Source organism: Strongylocentrotus purpuratus, unplaced genomic scaffold (assembly GCF_000002235.5).
Source record: "Strongylocentrotus purpuratus isolate Spur 01 unplaced genomic scaffold, Spur_5.0 spur5_scaffold_5, whole genome shotgun sequence".
Classification (NCBI taxonomy): Eukaryota; Metazoa; Echinodermata; class Echinoidea; order Camarodonta; family Strongylocentrotidae; genus Strongylocentrotus; species Strongylocentrotus purpuratus.
The window spans coordinates 6,004,093-6,031,270 of record NW_022145611.1 but is presented as its reverse complement, the minus strand read 5'-3'; the positions used below and the strand labels follow the sequence as shown (position 1 = coordinate 6,031,270).

The window sequence follows — 27,178 nt, the reverse complement described above, 5'->3', positions numbered from 1 at the left end:
ATTACTGCGCTAAAAATATCAAATACACTGATTTATTGTACCACTAGGAAACCTATAGATGATAATGTAAAACAATCGCTTGAATTATTTGCATAGACACCAATATGAGACGGATGAATTCATGAACTGGCACTGGAAGCCCGACTGCAGAGACGACAGCATTCTTCCAAAATCTCGAATAAAGTAAGGTAAAAGAAAATTACATAATATACCGGTATGAAGATTCTGGACCTCTGAATGGTCAAAACTGCAGGCATGACATACGCTACTGACTGCTGAGCAGCATGGCGAAAAATATGCCCGGACATAGTTCTCCTTGCTCGTACGATGCAAGGAAGCAATGATTGTTAATATCATCGTAAGACAAAAAAAAAAAAAAAAAAAAAATGTTGTATTGCCCTTAGGTGACAAAACAAGGGTCGGTTGGTCGGAAATCGTTTTTTTTTTTTTCTTTTCTTGAACTTACTTTTTTAAACTTCCTCTTTGGGCTTTAATACATTTTTTTCTAAAAAAAGGTTATAATTTTTTTAAATAAAAAAGCCGACCGTAAATTTCAAGATTTTGGGTTCGGTCGCAAAGGGCAATACAACATCTTTTTTTTTAGGCCTCATTGTCGCATGATACACTTTTTCGGCATGTTTAATTCTTGTCATAAATTAGGAAGTAAATAGATCATTGAAATCAATGCGTAATGCGTAAGATTTGAACAAGGCTCACCAGACGCGAATCCAACATTGGCTGGATTCGGTGTATTCCCCTTCCCCTCTCTTTTGAGACCCTAAAACGTCAATAAAACTTGCAATCGGTCTAGGGAATTCCCTTGCCCTGTCGTAAGGATAATATCCTCCCTCTGTTTATAAACTTATGAATACGCCACTGGATTCTGTTCAAGAGTAATTTAGAAATATGGCCCACTTGGGACATCGGAACTTGAAAACAATTCCTCATTCATGGCCATGAAAGCATAGCTAGAATTTTCTCACGCATGTTTTTCTTTTTTGGTGTTGCTGCTTTTTGTTTACAGCTGTATAATTCGGTAAAGCATTAACAGTCTTATATTCAGGCGCGGATCCAGGGGGGGGGGGGCCGAGCGGGCCTTGGCCCCCCCCCCGCAAAAAAAAAAAAAAAAAAAAAAAAGAGAAAAAAGGAAAAGAAGCGAAAGGGAAAGAGGAGAGAAAGGGAAAGAAAGAAGAGGAAGAAGAAAAGAAAAGGGGGAAGAAGGAGATCGGGGGGTCGAAAGGGCTTTGCCTCCCAGGCTGTTGACACCCCCCCCCCCTCCCCCCCCCCATAAAACAAATAAGAGAGAAGGAAGGAAAGGGAAAGGAAAAGAGGAGATACTGGCGTACTGATAGGGAGGGGGGGGGGGTTAGTGGAAATCAAATTTAAATGTGGTTTATTTCTAATTCCACAACGGTGGATTACAAATAATGCTGAAATTACATCATATCCGAGATTTTTCCTCACTTTTTAGTAAATTATACGTTTGTATGTGTTTGTTGGAAAATGACCAATTCCTAAATTTGCAGCCAGGCAAGAAATATGATTCTTGAGATTCCTACATGTCAGAGCCCGAGGTACGGTGGGGATCGGGAGCCTCGAGCTCTCCCCCCCCCCACACTTTGTTTGAAAAAGTATATTAAAGAGAAATAAAATAGAATGAGAGCAAGAAAGAAAGAATAGTTAACTGCCAGTGTTAACAAATAATGAGGCATCAAAATATGCTCATCTGACCGTGATTAAATGCCTAAAACCCCTAAGCTTCCGTGGGCTCTGCCCCCTGGATCCCACCAAGGGCCCTACGGCGGGCCCTTAGATGCTCATCTGACGGTGATTTAATTCCTAAAGCCCCTGATTTTGGGGGGCTCCACCCCCTGGACCCAACGCCAAATAGTTACCTGCCAGTGTCACGAAATAATAAGGTATACAAAAATATGCTCATATGACCTTAATTAAACGCCTAAAACCTCTGAGCTTCCGGGGCCGGCTTCGCCGCCGCCCCAGAGAAGGGTTAACAATCGAGAACGGTACAGCGAATCGTCTTTTTTCTCTCATAATCTTATGAAACGTGAAGCTTCCGCGCTTTGCGCGGGAGGGGAACCTAAATTCAGACAAGGATTCAGAGGCGAGAACGGTTATACCAATCTTTTATGATTTAATAAAACGTAAAAGCTTCCGCGCTTCGCGCGGGATGGAGGGGGGGGGGAAACTTAATTCCGACGAGGATTATTTTCGAGAGCGGTACAACGAATCGTCTTCTTTCTCTAATGATTTAATGAAAATTAAAAGCTTCCGCGCTTTGCGCTGGAGGGGGGAACCTGAATTCAGACGAGGATTAAGAGTCGAGAACTGAACAGCAAATCGTCTTTTTTCTCTCATAATCTTATGAAACTTTAAAGCTTGAGCGCTTCGCGCGGGAGGGGGGGGGGGGGAGGGGACCTGAATTCAGACGAGGATTAAGAGTCGAGAACGGTACAACGAATCGCCTTCTTTCTTCAATAGTTTAATGAAACGTCAAAGCTTCCGCGAATCGCGCAGGAGGGGGAGGGGGTAAACTAAATTCAGACGAGGATTAAGAGTCGAGAACTGTACAACGAATCGTCTTGTTTCTCTAATGATTTAATGAAACATAAAAGCTTCCGCGCTTCGCGCGGGAGGGGGGAGAATCGAAATTCAGACGAGGATTAAGAGTCGAGAACTGTTCGGCCAATCGTCTTCTTTCTCTCATAATCTTATGAAACTTAAAAGCTTCCGCGCTTCGCGCGAGAGGGGGGGGGGGGACCTGAATTCAGACGAGGATTAAGATTCGAGAACGGTACAACGAATCGTCTTCTTTCTCTAATGATTTAATGAATCGTAAAAGCTTCCGCGCTTCGCGCGGGAGGGGGAGGGGGTAAACTAAATTCAGACGAGGATTAAGAGTCGAGAACTGTACAACGAATCGTCTTGTTTCTCTAATGATTTAATGAAACATAAAAGCTTCCGCGCTTCGCGCGGGAGGGGGGAGAATCGAAATTCAGACGAGGATTAAGAGTCGAGAACTGTTCGGCCAATCGTCTTCTTTCTCTCATAATCTTATTAAACTTAAAAGCTTCCGCGCTTCGCGCGAGAGGGGGGGGGGGGGACCTGAATTCAGACGAGGATTAAGATTCGAGAACGGTACAACGAATCGTCTTCTTTCTCTAATGATTTAATGAATCGTAAAAGCTTCCGCGCTTCGCGCGGGAGGGGGAGGGGGTAAACTAAATTCAGACGAGGATTAAGAGTCGAGAACAGTACAACGAATCGTCTTGTTTCTCTAATGATTTAATGAAACATAAAAGCTTCCGCGCTTCGCGCGGGAGGGGGGAGAATCGAAATTCGGACGAGGATTAAGAGTCGAGAACGGTACAACGAATTGCCTTCTTTCTCTAATAATAATTAATGAAACGTAAAAGCTTCCGCGCTTCGCGCAGGAGGGGGAGAGGGAAGGGGGAACTGAATCTAGACAAGGATTAAGAGTCGAGAACGGTACAACGAATCGTCTTCTTTCTCTAATGATTTAATGAATCGTAAAAGCTTCCGCGCTTCGCGCGGGAGGGGGGGGGGGGAGAATCTAAATTCAGACGAGGATTATTTTCGAAAACGGTACAACGAATTGTCTTTTTTCTCTAATGATTTAAGGAAACTTAAAAGCTTCCGCGCTTCGCGCGGGAGGGGGGGGGGGGGGGGAGAATCTAAATTCAGACGAGGATTATTTTCGAAAACGGTACAACGAATCGTTTTTTTTTTCTCTAATGATTTAAGGAAACTTAAAAGGGGGGAACCTGAATTCAGACGAGAATTTAGAGTCGAGAACTCTACAACGAATCGTCTTCTTTCTCTAATAATTTAATAAATCCTAAAATTTTCCGCGCTTCGCGCGAGAGGGGAAAAACTAAATTCAGACGAGAATTTTTTCGAGAACTGTACAACGAATCGTTTTGTTTCTCTAATGATTTAATGAAACGTAAAAGCTTCCGCGCTTTGCGCGGGCGGGGGGGGGGGAGAATCTAAATTCAGACGAGGATTATTTTCGAAAACGGTACAACGAATCGTTTTGTTTCTCTAATGATTTAAGGAAACTTAAAAGCTTCCGCGCTTCGCGCGATAGGGGGGGGGGGAACATGAATTCAGACGAGAATTTAGAGTTGAGAACTCTACAACGAATCGTTTTCTTTCTCTAATAATTTAATAAATCCTAAAATTTTCCGCGCTTCGCGCGAGAGGGGAAAAACTAAATTCAGACGAGAATTATTTTCGAGAACTGTACAACGAATCGTTTTGTTTCTCTTATGATTTAATGAAACGTAAAAGCTTCCGCGCTTTGCGCGGGCGGGGGGGGGGGGGGAGAATCTAAATTCAGACGAGGATTATTTTCGAAAACGGTACAACGAATCGTTTTGTTTCTCTAATGATTTAAGGAAACTTAAAAGATTCCGCGCTTCGCGCGATAGGGGGGGGGGGAACATGAATTCAGACGAGAATTTAGAGTTGAGAACTCTACAACGAATCGTTTTCTTTCTCTAATAATTTAATAAATCCTAAAATTTCCGCGCTTCGCGCGAGAGGGCAAAAACTAAATTCAGACGAGATTTATTTTCGAGAACGGTACAACGAACCTTCTCTTTTTTCTAATAATTAAATGAAACGTCAAAGCTTCCGCGTTTCGCGGAGGAGGGAGGGGGAAATTCGCCCCTCCCTGCACCGACCCCCCCCCCCCGCATCACGTCACTGTTGGTCACCATTACGTACCAATATTTGGCTCGCATAATTTCAAATTTGGGCCCCCCCCCCCCTAAGAAATCCTGGATCCGCGCCTGCTTATATTCCACAGACCTTAACAGCAAAAACGAGCTGTATATAGTATAAATAAGACTTGGATGATCAGCGAATAGTGATCATCTCTCAACTAGGTTCCGTTTTGGTTAATTATTTCTCTGTGAATCATTCTGCATCTAGAAACTCGCAAAGTTGCATCGGCCGATTAATTCACTGGAATACTTTCGCATGGTTCAATCAACATCGCATCATTTTTAAAGTTTCTTTTCGATGCAGTCGGATCGTAAATATGTCGCATATATATTCAATCTGTGTTGGTTTTGTCAATCTATCCTCAGTTTTTATTTTGATGGCCATGATCAGCCTATTAGCTGTTGGATATTTCATCAAGACAAGGTAATTATTTTGTTTTCATCTTTTATGCATGCTGTAATGACACGACGAACTTTTGGGGAAAATCTTGCACAAATTAATACTTTAAGAACAGCCTTTAAAAGGAGTATTAGAAACATTTATTATAGGCATATCTTGCTTTTAAAAATTAATTTTGTCGAATTCACTTTGGATTTTCTCGTTTTCATAATGATTTAAAACATGGGAGTAAATCACTAAAATAACGACTTTGTTTGCTGTTTACTATAATAAAGGGATGTTTATCATTAGTTGTATATATATATATAAGGACTGATATAATTATAAGGCAAAATATCTTGTCATTAAGTACTAGTATTAATGTCTCCTCCCAAATATGATTGCTCCCCTAAAGTCGTTACCATTACCAATACACACATAAATCAAGTATCCGTGGATTTTACATAGCTCTATAATTCATTCATATATATTTGTTTTTGATTTGTCATCAGTTGTAGTGGTTAAGTATTCGATTGATTTATCAAAAATCTGTAGTGAAATGTAGTGCTTATTGATAATGTCTCGAGTGAATTAATAATCGCCAATGGCCCGCCCTTGCCCCTCCAACCCCCATGAAAAAATAATAGAGCTCTAACAATCCTATACCCTCAGAGGGTCTCGTTTCCCCGCGGGTCCTCTCGGCGTGCCGGTCTTGGGATACCTCCCATTCTTGGACTGCCGACGACTCCATCGGAGCTTGATGAGCCTTGGCCGTCGCTATGGCAACGTTTTCTCGCTCAAGATCGGCGCGCAGACGGTCGTGGTTCTGAATAGCGCCGACGTCATCAGGGAGTGTTTGGTTGGGAAAGCGACGAGTTTTGATGGACGACCGGTATGGATGCTGAACAAGGTTAACCAAGGAAGAGGTGAAGGGTTGTTTGTTACTTTTATCACCAGCCTAATACATGCTCCTTCTTATTTACCCTGCCAGGCCACGAGTACATATTACTTATAAATTCTTTTCACATCTTTAAAAGACTATATTTTCCCGGGATATTTTCCTCCGTTGACCCCCTCTCAGCTCAGTCTCTCTTTCTCCCATTCCTTCAGTCTACTTTTCTCTTGCTCGCTCTTTCTCATTAAATTATTCTCCTTCTCTCTCAGTCTCTCTTCTGTAAACACCCTTTTCTCCCTTCCTCTCCCTCATTTTTAAACAAACATCGTTGATGAATCCAATATAGGACATGCAATTATGATATAATTACCAATTTGAAGTTCACTGATGATACAGCCCAATACTATATACCAGTAGATATTTGGGACTAATTAGAATTGGTTCCATAATTATCTTCTCAAAATGTGTATTATGCCCATACCGAAGATGAAGGAAGGGCGAGCCAACTGAGATTCAGTTATCATTGATTTTAGATACAAAAGTGTTAATGACGATTGATACCATGGTTACCATATGTTGGATGGTAATGGACCAAAAATAACCATGGGTACCATGGTTCTTTTCGATAAGGGGGGAAGTAAAGCATGAAATTTGGTCTTAAGCAGGACAGAGCTAGATGTATCTTCTTTTTTTTTTAACCAATATGATTTATCCAAACGCAACTGGAAACATAATATTGATTACTTACTAAACTAGGATATAGAGATGCATGTAATCTTTCCACTTTAATACACAGGTATAGCCAACGAGCAACCCACCAAAAAGTGGCAAGCCCATCGCAAGGCGTGGTCAAAGGTCACGCGAAGTTTAACCTTGCATGACCTTGACATGGAGGGCAAAATATCACATGACATTGCCCGCATCCTCTCTGTCTTAGAATCTAGTCAAGGACATCCAATCGATGTCTCCAAGACAGTACATATGGCTCTATGCAACATCATCTGTTCTTTATGCTTCGGGAAGAGCTTCTCGTACAATGACCTTGACTTTCAGCACCTACTCAAAATGGCGGACAAGTTCTTCTGCTACCTTTCAAGCGCCAGTGCTGTGAATTTCTTCCCGATTCTTTGGTACTTGCCGCTGAAAGCGAACAAGGCTGTAGCAGAGGGATACGAGGGTATCTTTGGTTTTGTGAAGAATCTCGTGGAGGAGAAGGAGGATGGAGTAGGGAGGACGCAGGACCGTGGGTTTATTGATGTGTGCTTGGATGAGGCCAAATCAAAGAAGAACTGTGATGGTGTCAAAATGAGATCAAAGAAGACTTCTGCAGATATGCCAGGCAGAAATATAGATTTAAGTACAGAGACTAAAGCTGACAACAGAAATGACTCCACATTTTCTGCAGCTTCCCATTGTCATCAACCCTGTGGCAACGGCAAGGCATGCAAAGAAATGGACGTCGAAGACGAGAATGATGTCCTCGAAACACTTGACAAGTACAGTCGACGAGTCATCTGCGAAGATGCGACATACGTAGCGACCGATATGTTTATAGGAGGAGCTGAAACAACACATGCAGGCATGGGTGTCGATACTTACGTAATACCTATTCATCAGGGGGGGATGAATGAATAGATCATCCCCCCCTGATGAATAGGTATCAGTTACGGATCGACACCCATGCATGCAGGCGTGATGTGGGCTATTGTCTTCATGGTGCTCTACCCAGACATTCAGATTAGGGTGCAAAAGGAACTTGATGATATGGTTGGTGACCAACATCTGCCGGTTTGGAGCGATCGACATCATCTTCCATACACGCAGGTAAATTCTGTACTACCATTGGCACCATTGAATAACAGTGTCCACAAGCATTGCAGTCACTGGGATTAATGTCATGTTGATTTATTTCTTAAATTTTGCAGCAAATGAATTTAAGACTCAAGATTTGCAATAATGTAATGTCTTTGCCAAACCTTTCGCAGAAAGGAAGTGACCCTGAGAACATACCCAAATTGTCAAAGTAATTGAATGAATTAAAGAACCAATGTTTAAGGATAACTGATAAATATCATCAAGTTCCTACTTATATAAAATCTCAAAAGGTATTTTAAAAGTACAGCTTGTGCTGCCGATTCGACCTCACAATGCTTTCGAAGATCCCTAGGGCAAGATGGATATATCCTATAGGTAGGACACTGTACTAATTTCAGATCTACTAAAGACAATCCACTGCATAATGTTGCCTATTAAGGGAATATTCTTAGAATTCCTACATTTCATACAGCCACACTAAAATCACTGCATGTATCCAAAAGGCTCTTTCTTATTTCTTCTATGATAAAGGCTTGTCTGCAGGAGATCCTTCGCCTCGGCAACGTCATCCCCATCGCGATTCCTCATGTGACCACCCATGACGTCACAATGTCTAATGGATGCCATCTCCCCCAAGGGACCACTGTCTTGTCCAACCTCTACGCTTGTCACATGGACCCTAGTGCCTGGGAAAGCCCCACAGAGTTCCGGCCGGAGAGGTTCCTGGATTCGGAAGGCAATCCAAAGCGATTTGATCACTTCATGCCCTTTTCAATAGGTAAAGATGACGCAGTTGATGTGTTGGTCCCAAGCACAATTTACCCCATCCCAGTGGTGCGTTCAGATATTTCTAATACAAGAGGTACGATTCCATGACATTTGCTCCGGCGACAATTGCTCCGCTGTAAATTTCATACACTAATCGAATGGCTAACTTCAACCCTGGATTCAACACTATACCCTACCCTAAACCTAACCCTAAACCTAACATAAAACCCTATTGAAACCCTAACCCTAACCCTACATCTTAGACGAAATAAAGCCCGGAGCAATTGTCGCAGGAGCAAATGTCGTGTCACCAAGAGGTACACCTACTAGCCATATGTCCATGTGTAGAGATGCAAATTATTTTTGTCTCTGGTTCCTGGGGGGGGGGGAGAGGTAATACATGTACCTACTCCATCCTATGCCCCTTGAGCATCTGCCATTCCTACTTTAGGATATTAACAAGATCCATAAGCTCACAGTAATCACCCTCATCATCATGAGTGTAATTACATTAATCCCCATATGATCATCATTAAAGAGTAAGCATGAAACCTTAACTCAACAAGCAGTGCTTCCACCAAGGTCTCCTCGTCTTTCTTTATTCTACATTGTTCTGTTATGATTATACTCTAATATATTTTGTCACATGTGTTTTCTGGAAGACAAATAAACTTGATACTTGATACCCGTGAAACACAAACCTAAATCGAATTAATGTGCTTATGTCTCTCGGTTGATATTAAGCAAAACAATCGGTCAAATGAGTAATTTTTTTATTTTGTTTACTGTTGCAAAAATATAGAGCTATCAATGAATCCTTTTCAATAGTATGGCCTAAAAATAATTTCTTTCAGGTCGTCGCATGTGCCTTGGAGAACAGTTGGCCCGCATGGAGATCTTTCTCGCATTCACTCATATCTTTATCAAGTACGACGTCAGCCTCGCGCCAAACGAACGCCAACCATGCCTCGAAGGTCGCCCCGGAATAACGCACAGCCCCTATCCCTTCAAAATATGTGCAGTACCGAGAAAAGCTACGAAATGGAATGGTAAAGACAGCCAGACTTAATCTAATTAGGAAAAAATTACAGCCCATGAGGTGTTTAAATGCTGTAATCCTTTATTTTCTCTGTGAGTTGTTGACTGTTTTTGGGGTCAAAATTATGACTGTAAATGCGCTTTGAAAAATTAATTATGTCATTGACAATATGTTGGCGAGCATTGGTTGTACTTGTATACAAAAACGAATTCTTGAAAAGAGGATGGAGATGATTTTTCATGATTTATTTTTCCTGATAAAAACTAATACTATCTGATTAGACATACATGATTTCGTTTGTACATCATCCAAACATCTTCCAGTTAATAGTAGCTTCATAATCTAGATTTCTTGTCTAAAAATAGCCTATATATTTTATTTCATGGTACTCATTTATTGCACAATGATCATATTACACATGATTAAGAAATATTGTTTCAAAAATACGAATTTATTTTCTAGATATCAATTTTGTAACATCAAAAAGTATAATTAACATGATGAGTAAACCCTTTTGTCATCAAATAAAATGGCTACATTTATGCAGCATGATGACAATTACGGCGAACTGGGAAACAAATCAAATCCGAAATCTAGAATATACAGTATCTCCAAAAATATAAATGGCAGATATTTCAGATATAATTCAATCTTAATCTGATTTGTATATTTCTCTTTTAGCTAAAAAAATAAATGTTTTCATTTATAAAGAAGCTACAATTTACAGTATCTCCAAAACTTTACTCGAAAATATAACAGCAGATATTTCAGATGTAATTCGATCTTAATCTGCTTTGTATATATATTTTTAAGTTTAAAAAGAGGTTTTATCCTTAAAAATGTTGAAAGAGCTTGCCTCTCTTATTTTTTTAAGGTAGGAGAGGAATGGGGGTAGGTGGCACATAGTCGGCTATGGGGACAAAGTCAACATCGTAACTGAACGCTCTGGGGCCGATGACGGATAGGGCCTGTGGTGATCGTAGAACTGTAGGGCTGGGCAGGGCGATGACGGCTACACGGAGACCGTACTGGACCTCTTCTGTTGGGACAGGATGACCTTTGTCAGCGTCGGTAATGGTGATGATGTCAGGTGTCATGGCAACGATCTGTACAGAATGTATATTTCAACTCATTCACTTGCGAAACATTTTGATAAACGGGGCCATTTGATAATAGATGAATGACAACTACAAAATAATATTGTGAAACATTATAGTGCATCAAAATTGTTTTCATAACTGTATTTTTACAATAGTACAACTCTGAGAAAAAAAGGAGAAGCTTCATCAAATTTTTGACATGTGAATGACAACAGTATTACTGTACATAGAGCTACATTTTAATTCATAAAAGAATGTGAATAGTCTCTTTCCTTTTCATACCCAAACGATTTATTGGATTATTCAAAAGTATTAATCATTTTATTACTAAACGTGTCTTGTGTTTGCCAAATAAATATTAACAATTTGAAAGGAACCTAAGCCAACTCTTTTGTCATTCATTAGGTTGAATGTTATTTTTGAAGGTTTGTCATTTTACGAAGGCTTCTTTTTAGGAATGTTCGAAATTCAGCAGGTTCATATTTCAGAAGATTAAAAAGAACTTTGTTGGTTTCAGAATTACAAAACCTGGAACAATATCCCCTATATCATTTTTAGGATTATGACCCTTCAGAAAGAAAAAGAAAAATCATTTTTAAATATTTTTTTTAAAGTGTCGATTTATGCCCCCTCCACCTGCACTGTGCCTGGCAATGTCTCCCAGCTCAGTCATACAAGGTGTGTTGACTCACTAATACAGTCATAGTAAGATACTGTAGGAAGTTATTTGAAGTGGCACAGTAAAAATGTACTAGATTACATAATCTGTACTCCAGGTTACAAAGTTGCAACAGTAATGTACTCTCACTATTTATCACCTGGGTTATAGTGATGGCACAGCACTGAACTGTAGGATCGAACTACAACAACACTACCTGTATGGCTAGATTTCTGTTTGGACTTAGAGGAAAATATGTCTGTCACCTTAGTTTAAAAATGACATTGTTACTATTATTTGTGACAAGTTCACAAAAACATATCAGCGCCTTCAACTGCACCTCGCAGTGAAATAAAGGTTCTTCCCCACATGCGTTTTTGAACACGGATCTGGCTTGCTGCCTACTTTTTGCCCCCCAAATAAAGATGGGTCTTATACCCAGAGATTTACGGTACACACCTTTTCCTGGAGCATGCCGTCAACGATTTTCTGTTCCTTAGCAACAAGATTCTCGTTCTGGAAACAAACGAGAAAGGAAACTCCTGAGTACTCTCCTGATCCTTCTACCAGCACGTCTCCCTTATCAAAACCCCCTGTAGTCTCACGATTTACGTTGGTTATCTGTAAGTGATTGAAAAGATAATTTAGGCCATCTTAAGTGGAATATCAATCAATAAGACAATTTATCAACCAACTGCCGCCAAAGACCAGTCTGTCTGATGAAGCGTCCCAGAGTGGACGTGAAACGTCGAAAGTTTACTCAAAGTCTAAATGTCTTGTTTTCAACATTTGATGTTACTATTTATTATCATTATTTTAATTGGCATCAATTGTGGAGTACGAATTTTTTCATAAACACCAAATTCTTTTTAAGAGTAATTCAACTTTAGTAAAGGATTCATTAGACCATTTACCAGTTGAAATAGGGATGCGATTCCACAACTTTTGCCTAAGTATTAAAATTCTTCTGTTAAAAGCAACAACTTTGTCTTCCAACATAATGGGTAAAGTATCACAAGCAATAAAAGGCAACAACAAATCCTGTAAAAAAGGGTTTACATCTTTATTAGGGGGTATATATAGGACAAATTGAAAAAGAAGACAAATGGGAAATGAAAACAAAAAAAGGGTGTTATCATTTTCATTCTGAGGGCAGTGGGCGGGGGACTGGCATCTGCCACTGCAAGTTCCTTTCTTCTTCTTTTGGTACAGTAACAACTAAATTATTCATACCTCTTTTATTTAGATGTTTTTGTGGGTTTCGTAACTCGAGGTTGAAAGATGGACTGGTTGTATGGGGCCTTTGTTGATTACTTTTAGATGTAAGCTTTAATATGTCACCTTTTCAAAAAACAAGAATCGGGACAAGTCAATTTTTCATGTACCGTAATTAACGGTGTATTAACCACACCTTTATGCCGCCGAAAAAAATTCTAAGTCGGGGGTGTGTCTTATACACGGTACACCAAAACAATTTTTTTTTTATTTATGCCTCTCCACCTGGCGCTATGCCTGGCAATGTCTCCCAGCTCGGTAATCGGTGTGTTGACTCACCACTCGGAAACTAGAACAACGTTCAAATTTGTCTGTCATCTTGGTTTGAAAGTAATCTTTCTGATAGATCTCAATATGTAGTTTATAATAATAATTCCTCCAATTTTTCTTCTATTACATGGTGTACCACAAGGTTCTATCCTAGGTCCCCTACTGTTTTTTTAATTTACATCAATGATCTTACACACACAAAAAAAAAAAAAAAAAAAAAAAATTTAAGGGCCAAAAAGAGGGGTGCGGTAAAAACAAAATTTGGTAAGGGTGTGAGTAATTTAGTTGATAACTGAATGTGACATAACTGACAGAAAACCACCCGTTCTCACCTTGCCCCTGATGAGTAGCACCCCGTTGCCAGCCCGGGCGATGGCCTGGATCGGGTCAGAGCTAGAGCTTTGGGACGCCATCACTACATGACCAAGATGCCAGGCACGGCTGTAGGAGTATGGTACAGTTGTGGCTAAAATATCCTCTGCGCACAGTGGTCCAAAGACCATTGCTCCAGAACATCTATGTTAATAATAATAGCAGAAAGCATGTCGGTGCCATGTCCATTTTTTTTATCGTCTCGGTAATCATCACAATTGACGAGGAATTGTAACTAAACAACGACAACTGAATTGAGGAAGTATAAACACTTGATTGTATTTTAGGCACATCTTGGAAAGATGTCAAGTTTGGGTAGGCTGAAAATGGAGCTACCTTGTTTAAAGGAAATAGAATTAAAGTAAAGATAAACTCGGGGGAAATACAGATGAATAAAATAGGCCTACACATCATCAAAGACAACACTTAAATCCCACGAGATAGACATTCTCGGTGTAGCGAACCTTCTGAAAAGATATCAAAAGACTCACAAGACTATTATTTACATGAGGCTGTAGCCAACAAAAGGGTGGCTTAAAATTTAGCCTTACCCCATTTGACCCCGACGACATTACGAAAACAGTTTTCGACCTGAACTGAGTTTGCTGCCTCAGCTATCACGGACTGTTGACTACCATCACTAACCAAGACCGCGGGATACAAGGGTTTCTTGTGAATCGAGGGAAGGAACATCTAACAAAACAAACAAACAAGAAATATACAAATAACAATATTACACACAGGGCGTAGCTGGGTTATTTTAAAAGTGGAAAGGGGAGGGTGGGTGTCAGACTAGATTTGTTAGCTGGAAATTAGATGAAAACACAATGTGTGAACGAAGTGCTCTTTCGGGTATTATACATTTTTTAAACGCAAACAAAATATATAACGCTGCATTTTTTCTTAAAGGTACTATGTCCCATTTGCAGGCCAAAAAAATGAAAAAGTTAAATCCCAACTGCATTTGAAAGATAATACTAATTTAGAACTTCCCTTAAAAAAAGGTGGGGCTTGAAAATGTCTTCAAGTGGGAAAATAACGACTAATAGTTGTCAAATCGGGAGCGCCAGGAGGGTCAAATCTGACTGACATGAGCGCTATACAAGAACCCACTATTATTATTTATTATTAGGAGCTATAGAGCCAATAAGTAATAGTCTTGATTTTCAGACAATTGTACCGAATGGTCATATGTTTTATGCAGCGCAAAGATTCAATCAGTTTAATCTTGGCCATCACAAGAAGTGGGTTATTGATGTAGACAAATGCTCATGTACCCTTTACAACTCTTTTCATGTATGTTATTACCAAAGAAGAAAAAAAGCCAGTCAGTCACTCAATAGTGTCTGACAGTGAAGTCTAGCAAGTAAACAGGTTTCCTTGCATAATTTGAATATGAGGACACTGCTAACGTTTAAATTTCACAGATAAGACATACATGACATATTCATAATTCCTTCAAAGTTCTACAGAATTTGAGGTTGGCTGCAAAAGGGACATAGTACCTTTAATGATTCAATTGAACGCCAACTATGGGTTTTCACTGAGCTCTGTGTTATAAGATACAGAAAAAAATGCAGCTTTTCTCGCTGTGTCATATCTGAGGATTAATACCTGCATCTCTGGAAACGCCCTCCCCATTCCATCGCAGTCTAGTATGGGTACATCAAGCTCGGCACCAGCGATCAGAGGTTCAATCGAGTTGAATCCACCAATTTCTCCTGCCACGATCGCACAAACCCTGTCAGGTGCAGAAGTCTTAGAGCAGAGGGTGTAGTCCTTCACAAAGACCAGTCCGTCATTCATATTGTCATCGGCATTTTCTGTCATATTTTAGATATTGAAAAACAACCACAACAACATCACTAACATTAACAACACAAATACTACTACTAGTAGTACTACTACTAGAAGAAGTTCTGAAGGCTCATAATTCCATAGCACAAATTTCCCCACCAGGAAGGTCGTTTGCAGAAGGTTTGTAATTCCAAAAATGATGGAAAGATTTTGTGTCATTTTCCTAATTTATTAACTTTTGAAATCCTGAAAATAATTTCATCTTACCAATGTCTAGAATTCTAAAACTTTGTTATATTAACCCTTCGCAATAAAAAACATTCTGATTGATGAACCTATGGGATAACGAACTTTACCTTCAGTAAAACAAGATGTAACTTCATCTCATACCTAAAGAGGTTGCTTGTTGGCGAACGTCCTCAGGGTTTGCGGCCAGTACGTCTCCAAAGCAGACGAGTGCCCGGGGTATCTCAGTTCCAGAGACCAGTTTCTCGATTAGTACAGCGGGAGCACCGATGAATGCCATGGATGGGACCTTCCCCTGCAGAGCTGGCGTTGTGCCCAATCTGAAACAGAAGATTTAAAGCCTGTCTGTACTAATTTGGCCAGGAGGGATTAGCCCTCCCTGCATGGTCACTGACAGGTGGTTATCTCATCAAATCAGCTCTCAATTAGCATAAGAAAAGCGGATCATGGGGGACCATGGGGGACCAACAGGCACCGATTAGGAATTGTTTGCTATATAGAGGGCGAAAGTAGCTATAAGTAGTGCAGTGGGGCTTTAAGCCCTGATAGCGATGATTCAACATTTCTCAACAGTGTCACTCCTTATTAAATGGGAAGTCCGCCCTGATTTTTAAGTTTGTTTGAATTAAACCATAAAAAATGAGAGAAACAAAGTAGTGAAAGTTTGAGCAATATTCGATGAAAATAGGAAAGTGGTGAATATTTTAAGTTGACATCATTAAAATACAAATATGCAACATCTTGCGAGCTCCACTCCAATTTGTTCTGTACAGATAATTTCATAAGCTTTCATTTGTTTAGTCATTGATGACAGAAATAGATTTGTATAAAAAAGGGGTTGTATAAAAACACATTTGCAATAATTATATTAAGGGTGAATGTATGATTGCAAAGGTTTAAACTTTCACTGACCTGTTTCTCTCATCTTTTCTGTTTCTATTAAAACCATTTTAATATCAGGGTAGACTTTCCCTTTAAGATAAGCCTCATTCAGATATGTCGCGGTATTAAACTGCCATGTTTTAAAAAATATTCATGATTATGTAAGTGCAATACGAATCTCCTTGATAAAACAAATGCTGATTAACATTTCATGCTCACCTCTCTGGGGCAATGACCCTGATCCTCTTGCCACTCCTCAGCTGTTTAAGAGCCCTCAGCTTGCCCATGTAGGGGCTACCCCCTCCGCCTGACCCGAGCAGCCCCGCTCCGATAGTGATGTACTCAATGTCACGTTCGCTGATGATCCATTCACCAGTGACCGAATCGACATGAGGTTGATAGTCTGATAGAAATAAAATGAAGATTGATTTATATTCAAAGGTAGGACTGGTAGTGTTAGTGGTAGCCCATGCATAGCAGTAAGTGATGAAGTATATAAAGCAAAGGAAGATGAAGGAGGAGGAGGAGGAGGAGGAGAAGGACAAGGAGAAGGAGAAGGACAAGGAGAAGGAGAAGGAGAATGAGAAGAAGAAGTAGTAGATGTAGAAGTAGTAGATGTAGAAAAAGCAGATGTAGAAATAGTAGATGTAGAAGAAGTAGATGTAGAAATAGTAGATGTAGAAGAGGTAGATGTAGAAGTAGTAGATGTAGAAGTAGTAGATGTAGAAGTAGTAGATGTAGAAGTAGTAGATGTAGAAGTAGTAGATATAGAAGTAGTAGATGTAGAAGTAGTAGATGTAGAAGTAGTAGATGTAGAAGTAGTAGATATAGAAGTAGTAGATGTAGAAGTAGTAGATGTAGAAGTAGTAGATGTAGAAGTAGTAGATGTAGAAGTAGTAGATGTAGAAGTAGTAGATGTAGAAGTAGTAGATATAGAAGTTGTAGATGTAGAATAGTAGATGTAGAAGTAGTAGATGTAAAATTAGTAGATGAAGAATAGTAGATGTAGAAGTAGTAGGTGTAGAAGTAGTAGATGTAGAATACTAGATGTAATAGTAGTAGATGTAGATGTAGTAGACGTAGAAGTAGTAGATGTAGAAGTAGTATATGTAGAAGTAGTAGATGAGGAAGTACTAGGTGTAGTAGTAGGTGTAGTAGATGTAGAAGTAGTAGACGTAGTAGTAGTAGGTATAGAAGTAGTAGATGTAGAAGTAGTAGAAGTAGAGTTAGTAGGTGTAGAAGAAGTAGGTGTAGAAGTAGTAGTAGTAGGTGTAAAAGTAGTAGATGTAGAAGTTGTAGATGTAGAGGAAGTAGGCGTAGAAGTAGTAGATGTAGAAGTAGTAGACGTAGGAGTAGTAGACGTAGAAAGAGTAGATATGGAATTAGTAGGTGTAGAAGTAGTAGATATAGCAGAAGTAGGTATAGAAGTAGTAGATGTAGAAGTAGTAGGTATAGAAGTAGTAAATGTAGAAGTAGTAGATGTAGAAGTAGTAGACGTAGAAGTAGTAGACGTAGAATTAGTATTATGTAGAAGTTGAAGTTGTTGATGTAACATATAGAAGAGCAGATGAAGAAGTATTAGATATATAAAGTTATATGTAGAAGATAGAATACATGTCATGGAGTAGTAGATGTAGAAGATATACCATGAAGAAGTGGTAAAAAATAGTAGTAGAAGTGCATTATATAGAGAAAGGAGAGGTAGTAATAGTAGTTCTCATAGTAGAAGGACATATATAAAAGTAGAAGATGTACAAGTAGTAGGCTCAGAATTACATATAGTGGAACTGACAATAGTAGAGGAAAAAGTAGCAGAAGTTGTAGTAGTGAGTAGTAATGGAAAATGCAGACATAGTAGTCGTCGTATATTTATAATTGTGAAGGTAAAACTACTAGATATGGATGATGTATACATAAATGTTAAAGATGTAAATGTACAATGTAGTAAGTAACAGATGTATAGGTATAATAGTAGAGCATTTACCTCTTTCATCAGTGCTTTCGATATCACTTCTATTTGCTGTCGTCTGAGGCGCATCTTGTCCCGTTGTTCCTGATTGGCCACTCCCTTCATCACATGATTGCTTGGAGGGAGATGCTTCTGCCAAGGTTCCACTTGGTGTGTCCTCTGTCTGGTATGAACTACGGTGTGACTCGAGATTGGAGGTCGCTAAACTCCCCACGGCTTTGACTTTGATGCGTATGACTTGGCCTGGAAGATAGGCTAATCCTACCGACTGACGTTCGGTGATCTGGGCGAGAGAAATTCAGATTAAAATCAGATCAGAGTATCTATGGCCGTAACCACACCTGCCGATTCCCAAGACCGCCAAGATATCATTTGGTCTTACGACTAACATGTCTTCAAAAGACTTCAAACAAAGGGGAATGAAACTGTGTCGAATTAGAGGACAATTCAATTCCAAGCATTTTGAAGACCGACGGAATAGCCGCAGTGATTAGAGGCTAGCAAGTCAAATGTGTTCTCCATTTTATACATTCAGACTCTTGTTCAATCATTAGTTCTTTCCTCAAGGGTTTTATGTAATAGATCTACTTGGTTGTTTATGGGGGCATAGTGTAAAGTCAATAACACAAAACATGTGATTACCATATTCAGAGCAATCTTATATAATGGCTCTGTTTTTCCTGAGAGGTTAGGTATTAACCACAATTGTCAAATCATGATCCTTGCTTGTTGAATGAATGTTTTTGTTATTAAAATCCGAAATAAAAATCAGGGGACAAGTATTACCATCATATACAAGACAACAATTGTCCAATCATGCTTACTTCCAAAGTGGACTCATCAGCGCCATTTGTCACTGCAGCACGTCGTGCCTTGGCTTCCGCGGTCCCGACCGCATCTTCACGTGAGATCTGAGCGACGTTTACCACATAGTCTACTGTACCGCTGACTTGACTTAGAGACGCACCCACTGCATTAGCCGACTGTCATTTAAAAAGAGATTTAAAGGAATAAAGATTATTACGTTGCCAATTTGACGTTTATCGGCAGAAACTTTGATTTCGGTTGTCCACAGCCAATATCCTATACTAACCAAAGGCAACCCTAGCCTTTACCCTAAACCTAACTAAAACTAAAACTAGATTGTAATGCTGACCCTAACCCTGTATCTGTGACGAAATCAAGACTACGGTAATTGAATCTTGAACAAACCGATTAATCACGGGTGAATAACAGAAACAAGAGAGACTTAATACGATGACACATACAAATTATATTAATATTCCAAAATGTAAAAGTATTAAAAGAAAAATCACCTTCTGCATCATAAATACGGTTTATCTAGTCATTCATAACAAATAATTAGAACAAGTAAACCCATTTGTATTTGGTAATGACGTACATAGTTTAATAAGATTAGAAAAATCAAGACTGGATGCAATAATATTGATGAAATGTTGCAAATAATATGAACTTTATAAATTACAAACGTATAATGATTGTAATAATTTCCTCATCATCAAAACTCTGGACAGATGATTAACTTTGATAAGTTTAATACATTTATTCTTAATTTTATAAAAGGTGACAAAAAAAAACTGTTAATTATTCTTAGAGAAAAGCAAAATTTGAACCTGATAATGAGGTGGTTTTATGAGACGAGAAGCTCCTCGAAGGCCACGTTTCTCATCGATTAGAATACTCCCTCCTCCAACAACGATGACTGGTACATCATCACCGCTGATCTGAAATGCAATATGGTAAGAAACAATGATTACTATAAATAAAATCATTGCATTACAACAATAGGTAACGAATGTCTTACCAAAACCATCTGGACGAGGTAGAATTTGCTTCTTTGGAATTTAGTTGAAATGTGCCTTAACAGGATTGCGATATTACTGACAGACATTCCTTTTCTAGTACTTATCTCTCTTTTTACAGTTTCCCCTTACGATTTATATCCATGTTTCCAGATGAATATGTCATTGTACATTTGCTACTGTGTATTATATATTTGTGTTTATATACCTCATTTTAAGATTCTTTACTAATCCTGTCTTCTGATTGGTTGAAAATGCAGTCATGTTCTTAACCATGCCCGCTAATTGAAATTCATAGTCATTTTTCCCGGCTCTACCGGTTTATATCCATTTTTCATAGCACTTTTTCCATGGCTGTGAAACGTGACGTCATTTTGCTGCGATCCCCATTTTGGTTTACGTGTTACCGTATAAGTTTCTTTTGTGCGATGACCGATGCGCAATACCGTTAACGGTGTTTGAGTGTTTGAGTGTTCGGTATGTTGCGAATTTGTGAATTTATGAAGTTACTGTTCATGTTCTACTGGAGCACACAGCTTGTTGGTGATATCATCCTGTACAAAAGTTACTGTTCGTGTAAACGTGTTTGGTATTCCCTGTTCTACTGGAGCACAGCTTGTTGGATTTCATACTGTACACAAGTTATTGTTGGTGTTAATATTCATGACTTCAAAGAGATGGAAACCTAAATGGGTGAGTCAACATTTTCTTTTTTTTCGGTATATAAAATATATATTGACTGCTTTTAATATTCGAGGCATAGTTGTTTCTATAGGGTCTCGGGAAACTCACAACCTGCTATGACCCCGCGGCGCAAGCGCCTTGGGGTCATAGCAGGTTGTGAGTTTCCCTTGACCCTATAGAAACCACTATGCCTCTCAAAGCAGTCAATATATCTTTAATATAATTTTATATTGTATATTGTTCACATGCCTTATGTAATGCCAACAACTGAATTTCCAAATGGCCCAATAAAATTAATCTGAATCTGAATCTGAATCTTCGTCTCCATCCTTTTTTCATTCAATTTCCTTGATATTCATCGTTCCATCTTCTTCATCATCATTGTGTTTGACGATTACATTACTTTTCTATCATTCAAGTTCACTCAAGTTCTCCTTCCTTAATTGTGCTTCTCGATCTCATCACCCAATTACTGTAAGAATAGCAGTCTTGCAACTTTTGACAAGTTTTACGTTAAAGTTAACTTCCTTGAAAGAGTGCAACCGTACAAGATAAAAATCAAACTACAAACCTTGACTTGATCGATAACCTCTTCCACCATTCTGTGTATTTTGTCCACAGCACTGTCTACAACGGTCTTGGGAATCTGATTGACCTTAGCAGTGTCTCCTTCTATTTTAGCAAGGCCCGCTGCTACGGCAATATCCGTTGCTGTTAGAGTGTTCCCGCCAAAAATAAGACCCTTACTAAGCAGACGATAACCAACACTGCTTGGACCAACAGCTATGTTGTTCTGTCAAAAAAAATAGTTAGGAACCATTTTCGTGTAGTACTTCTAAACTGGTTTGGATATTTTCACCTTTGTTTGTGATTTACTATTAAAGGATATGCGTCACAAACGTTAATTGCTAAGATAGTGTTTTACAAACAAGAAAAATTAAAAAAAGTGTAGTGCTAATGAAATATTCCTCCAAAATGTAAGTTTTCGATAACCATGAGCAGTCTCCTTTTTGTTTTATAAACTGATCAACTATTAAAGGATATGCCTCACGAAGGTTAATTGTTAAGGTAGTGTTAAACATAGGTTTATAATCAAGAAAAGTGTAGAACAAATGAAATAGTCCTCCAAGATATAAGTTGTAGATGACTATGAGCAGTCTCCTTGCATTTTATGAACTCACTATGAAAACAAAATCATTGATCTGAACCATATGCTGAAAACCTTCATCATTGAGGGGGTAAGGGCGGAGTTAAGTACCACCCTGTAACCCAGGATCGGCACCCCTGCCCTGGAGTAGACTTGGACTGAACTTGGTTTGGGAATGTTGACGGACCCATCTCATATCTCACATCAGCCGGCCTTCGGATCACAAGTCGATTTGCCCTCAAACCAAGTCTCTGGTGGCCCACTGTGAACACTCCACAAAATCACCACGGCAAGTCCGCCCCTGTCCCTGCCATATACCCTGCATCGTGCTCACCATATGTTCTCCTTGCACCAGCGAGCCACCACCGAGACCGATGCACTGAACATCAGGCATCCTGAAGTTGGTCGAGATTCCTGCAATGTGGCTCCTGCTCGACGACTCCCGCGGGAAACCTTTCATCAGGTAGCCGACGTCGGTCGATGTCCCACCGATGTCGATGACAATGGCATTGTCTGTCACGCCTGTGGAGTCATTGCAGAATGCATAACAGATTACGTTTCTTCTTCACATTTATATGCGAGTAGAATTGTGCATCAACCGGAACTTCACTGTAGATGCAAACCGAAAAAGAAAAATAATATCCTCGGCCTACACCTTTCAGGTGCCAACTTACGTAACTCCACTAAAATAAATCACTTCAACTGCAGTGACCGTAGACACCAATAAACAATAAATTCTGTCTACCGGTATATGTTACATAAAAAATGTAGAAGCTAGATAACATTGAGAATGTTCCATTGTTGTTCCTTATTATTGGCATCACATAATCTTTTGTATATTATACATTGAACACCTGGAGTTAGGTTAAAACCATTGGGCTGTCGATACATATCACCATTTGGAAGACAAGGAAAAGAGACTACATTTTTATTTTGGATTAGAGCCTTTCCTGTGATACCACTTTCAGGACACTTAAATTTAATTTGCCTGCAAGTACCTGACAAATGCGCTGCTCCTCTCATACTGTTTGTGGGACCGGAGGAAAATGTGCGCACCGGTAGATCAAGCGCCAAGTCGGAACTAAAACAAAAGAAAATATAATAGCTTAGGCTTACAATGAGTAGTGATACCTATCGTACCATATCAATTTCCATTGTCACCACCATCACCATCATCTCCATCATAATCATCATCACCCTCATTATGCATCATCACCATCATCATCATGCATCATTATCAATGTCATCAACATAACCCCACCATCATCATCATCATCATCATCGTAATCATCTTCATAATTCATTATGACCCTTAACCAAATAAAAGTAGCGTAAAACTAGTGGTGCGTTGGACTTAAATGATGTCATCTCTCAAACAACTCACCTGATTATCGTGCCATCATTTTGCGTCATGTAGAATGGACACTGAATGTCCAGCTCTCGGAGACTGGTGGAAAGCATGGATCGTCTCTCTGCATAAGGGCTTCAGCGACTCATTCAAGATGGCGGCGTTCTCCCTCTCTAGGAGCCCCATCTGACCGATCTCATGAGAGAGTGTCACGCTTGCCTCCTTGTAATGTTCTCTTATCAAATCCCTAACCTGAAATTCAGAAGATTAAAAATAACTGCACAATTAGACTTTCTAAAATTTCACCTTTAATGTCATATGATGAGATTCAAAACAATCAAATGACATAATTATAAGAATATATTACAAAACTGGTTATAACTTGGTATTTTAAAGGGTAAAGACATAACACATGGGTGCACTCTATGTTCAAATTTGACAGCTTTTTGTTTCTAAAATTAATGAACCACCTGGAGTACGTAGGAAACCACACATTTTAAACAAGGGATCTTTGGAATAACAAAATGCATGTTTCCAAAAGGCGCTATTTGCTGATCTGGGAACTGGAGATGCGTCAGCATATGGCATGGTCTAAAAAGTCATGCCATCAAAATCTATTTTAAAGACGAAAAATCTTTCAACGTGTTAACTACTGTTCTATGCACCAATAGACATATTCAGATTGCATGCATACTTTTTAAACAAAGGTTGTTCTTGATAACCTGAATGCTTGCCCGACAAAACAACACGTAATTTACGCAGACTGGATTCCAAGTATTGTAGTTCATTCATTGATAACAGGTTAATGGAATAACTCGTCACTAGGTCCCCAAGAAAGAAAATCCATTAAATTTGAATATGTTAATAAATTGGTATATTGCCTCAATGCAGGAAATAACACAACCAAATTTCATAGGCCTATATACATGTAATAAATCAATAAATTGAATGACTTCAATATTAGAACCAGATTTATTGGTACCTGGTTTTCTTGGTCGCTGTTGATGGGTGCGAAGATGCAACTGACTGCGATGTTCGTGATACCTCTTCCTCGGAGTTCATTCAAGCATGTCAGAACCTCCTCGGGGTCAAAACGGGTATCGTCTGGCCATCATAGTTATAGCCACCGTTCAAGAAGTAATGTGAATCATACACTGTCTGGGATATGATAGAAATGGTACCGAAAAAGATTCATGATGGAAAATAGAAATTGAACAATTATAATAATTATTGTAACTTTTGACTGAGGCTAGGAATTAGAAATGACCATTTGCCTAAAATTCTCTTTTCATACAAGATGAATGCAGCAATGATTACAAAGAAAATAATGATCGCATACAATAATTATCATGCTTAAAAAGGCACTGGGCATTGTTAGGACATTCTGAATGAGGGGGAGGGGTATATGAACGAAATAGTAATTTGTAGTTTTCTGTGTTTTATCTTATCTAGTATCCTTTACAATGAAATAACAATGCCGTTATAATGGGTCATCAAATTTCTCGCTCAGAACATGCAGTAATTTTGATATTTGTGTAAAAAGCTTGAGCACCCACCCCTCCCCCTCTCTCTCTCACTCTCTCTCTATCTATCTCGGTCAATTGTACCCATACGGCTTGATCTTGGTTAGCAAGGGTAATAGGTTAAAGGTCATTACCTGCTTGAGGTCATCTGGGAACTCGATACATGGTTCAAGAGCTCGGGAAGCGGTCCCGCATAGCCTTAGGATGGCTACACGGGTCAAGTGACGCCGCTGCAGCACTGCATTCACAAAATGAGTGGTTCCGATGTTCACCTGACGAAAGTTAGTTGGTTGACCTTGTTTGAAAATGGAGTAAAAAGTGGAAAGGAATCGTTGAATGCAGGCCTATATGTTTACCCAGTGACGAGCTTTTCGTATTACATTCACCCGTTCTTGCATCTCAATATTCAGAATGCAAATTGTATAGAAACCTACATTTGCTGTTGCTAGGTCGGACAAACATTTTGCATGGCTTGCCTTACTCAACAATGCATAATGTGCACAGTTGGCATATTGACTTGGGGCCAATCGGGTAAAATGCGACTACAGACGACGCGACCGCAGTGGGGGTACGTACTCACATGTGTGGCGCATACGCGAAACCGAAGCGTGAGGAGAACTTTGGTCTGTTTCGCGTAGTACAAGTCTATACGCTTACGTGCAATTGTCAAAAAAGGTCAAGGCGTTGACCAGTATTTGCTATGCTACAGCCCCTTTAAAATACCAGGTTCATGAAATGATTTATAACGAGGCACTTAACAAAGATGGTGACTTGAGGCGTATTTCATTGCATTTCAAATTTTGCACTTTGCCCAAAATATTAACAAATCAATGCTGTGAATATAATTGGTATTCGAGGCGCTTGGTTAGATTTGGTTAGTGCAATTAATAGACCATTTTCATAATGTAATCAGATTTAATGCATAAATTACCATGTGTTATAAACAGTAGGTTAAAACAACCATCCCCTGGACAGTCAACCCCCCCCCCCCCCCGAAGGACAATTAACCTAAACAAAATTCTGCTTATAATATTAAAACGAACTTATTATCAGGGTGGACTTCCCCTTTAATGAACGGGGGGTAAGGGGAAGTGGTAATTTTCTTGGGGGGGGGGGGTACGAGGGGGGTAATTGTCCTCCTAGAGGGTAGTTTTTCTTGGGGGGATTACATTATCATGGAAACAATCTATTGCATACAAAACAAGTTGAATGGGGAGAACAATAATTAAGCACAAAGATCATATTGAATTATAAAATAGTACATGTATACCTTGTTCCTGGAATAATCTCATGAGGCTCTGGATGGAGTGTTTCACGCCCCCCGTCACATCCAGTGTGGTTGGTTCCTTGGCGACGCCCACCACATGACCCTCACTAAGGCACACGGCATCTGTGTAAGTCCCTCCTACATCCACGCCCACAATAAGATTTGAATCTTCCATGCAGAATTAAACCTGTTAATGATACAGTGATAGAAAGTAGGAGGCGAGTTGGCTCAGTCAGAGAGGCGTCTGCCTGTCGAACCAAAGATCCGGGTTCGAATCCCACCCAGACGGATGACTGAAGCCTGCGTTGTGTTTTTAACGTGCCCTTGTTCATAGACGCAGGCTATGATAAGTGGAAAACACTCTGTCTCTCGGCCCAGATAGGACGTTAAATCAATGGAGGCCCTGTGTAGAGAAGAGTCACTACCTTTGCACTATTCGTATAGGAGTAGGGGAAACCCCAGTGTATAGTCAGTGGTCCACCTGCACACACCCCAGAAAAATCTATAATACGATTAATACTCTGTAAGAGGTATGTACTAAAAAATGGAAGATTGCTAATGATGTGCATGAATACACCATGACCATGTATAAAATGTCCACTCGAACGCACACAATAAACTATCCAGAATACATACACTGTCAATCATGTATTGTATACAGAATAGCCAAAATAATCAGCGAGGCGCTCACAGCTACAGCGGAGCTGAATGAAAAGTTGCAAGCATAGCAAAGTTCCATGCGCATGTTTATACTAGAAAATGAATTACCTGAATTCGGAATATGACGATATAGGCCTAGGCTAATCCTTTATCAGCTGCCTCATTTTTAATTTCACGTGTAACTGTCAGCAGTGTTGCCAGGCCAGTAGACCGAAAGCTTCAGTCTCTGATATCGACGGTGGTTCCGCTGCGCGCTGAGATCGCATCTGCATGGCTCCATGCTCCACTGACCGCAAATGTCAGTTTTATGAAAGAAATGACCCATATCAGACGGTTTATTTCCGTCTATGCTGCCAGTAGATCCAGGATTAAACCCCTTGGCATGCAAGCCTATTTATCTTGCTGATTTAAAATAATGAAGAAACAAAAACTCATTTCACTTGAATGACACTAGGCTAGACACTTAAGTCGAGGGGAAACCCCTAGTAAGAA

General features: G+C 39.6%; 2 protein-coding genes across 2 annotated transcripts; one reads left to right on the top strand and one right to left on the bottom strand.

Moving 5' to 3' along the window:
• The first annotated feature begins 5,146 nt into the window (after nt 1–5,146).
• Nucleotides 5,147–8,734, top strand: LOC764693 (cytochrome P450 2J2-like). The gene is made up of 4 exons (XM_030998502.1): nt 5,147–5,193; nt 5,821–6,074; nt 6,840–7,642; nt 8,390–8,734. Exons 1-4 carry the CDS (start codon nt 5,147–5,149, stop codon nt 8,732–8,734), a joined length of 1,449 nt encoding a protein of 482 aa, XP_030854362.1.
• Nucleotides 8,735–9,798: 1,064 nt separating this feature from the next.
• LOC100893531 lies at nt 9,799–26,906 on the bottom strand. The gene is given in 21 exon segments (XM_030998500.1): nt 9,799–10,771; nt 11,883–12,044; nt 13,301–13,484; nt 13,832–13,835; nt 13,892–14,033; nt 14,955–15,163; nt 15,528–15,703; nt 16,485–16,668; nt 18,250–18,517; nt 19,059–19,217; nt 19,869–19,979; nt 21,313–21,534; nt 22,223–22,410; nt 22,887–22,969; nt 23,273–23,341; nt 23,343–23,488; nt 24,219–24,334; nt 24,337–24,394; nt 24,894–25,054; nt 26,030–26,213; nt 26,795–26,906. Coding segments are annotated over 20 exon segments (3,051 nt in total). The 5' UTR covers nt 26,202–26,213; nt 26,795–26,906; the 3' UTR covers nt 9,799–10,534.
• Between the last annotated feature and the right edge of the window lie 272 nt (nt 26,907–27,178).

What these genes read in the sequence shown, in the direction of transcription:
- LOC764693 (XM_030998502.1), top strand. Translation starts at nt 5,147, where the DNA reads ATGGCCATGATCAGCCTATTAGCTGTTGGATATTTCATCAAGACAAG. An exon ending in CAAGGTTAACCAAGGAAGAG is followed by an intron (nt 6,075 to 6,839) that starts GTGAAGGGTTGT and finishes TTTAATACACAG; the next exon opens with GTATAGCCAACGAGCAACCC. An exon ending in GCATGGGTGTCGATACTTAC is followed by an intron (nt 7,643 to 8,389) that starts GTAATACCTATT and finishes TCTATGATAAAG; the next exon opens with GCTTGTCTGCAGGAGATCCT.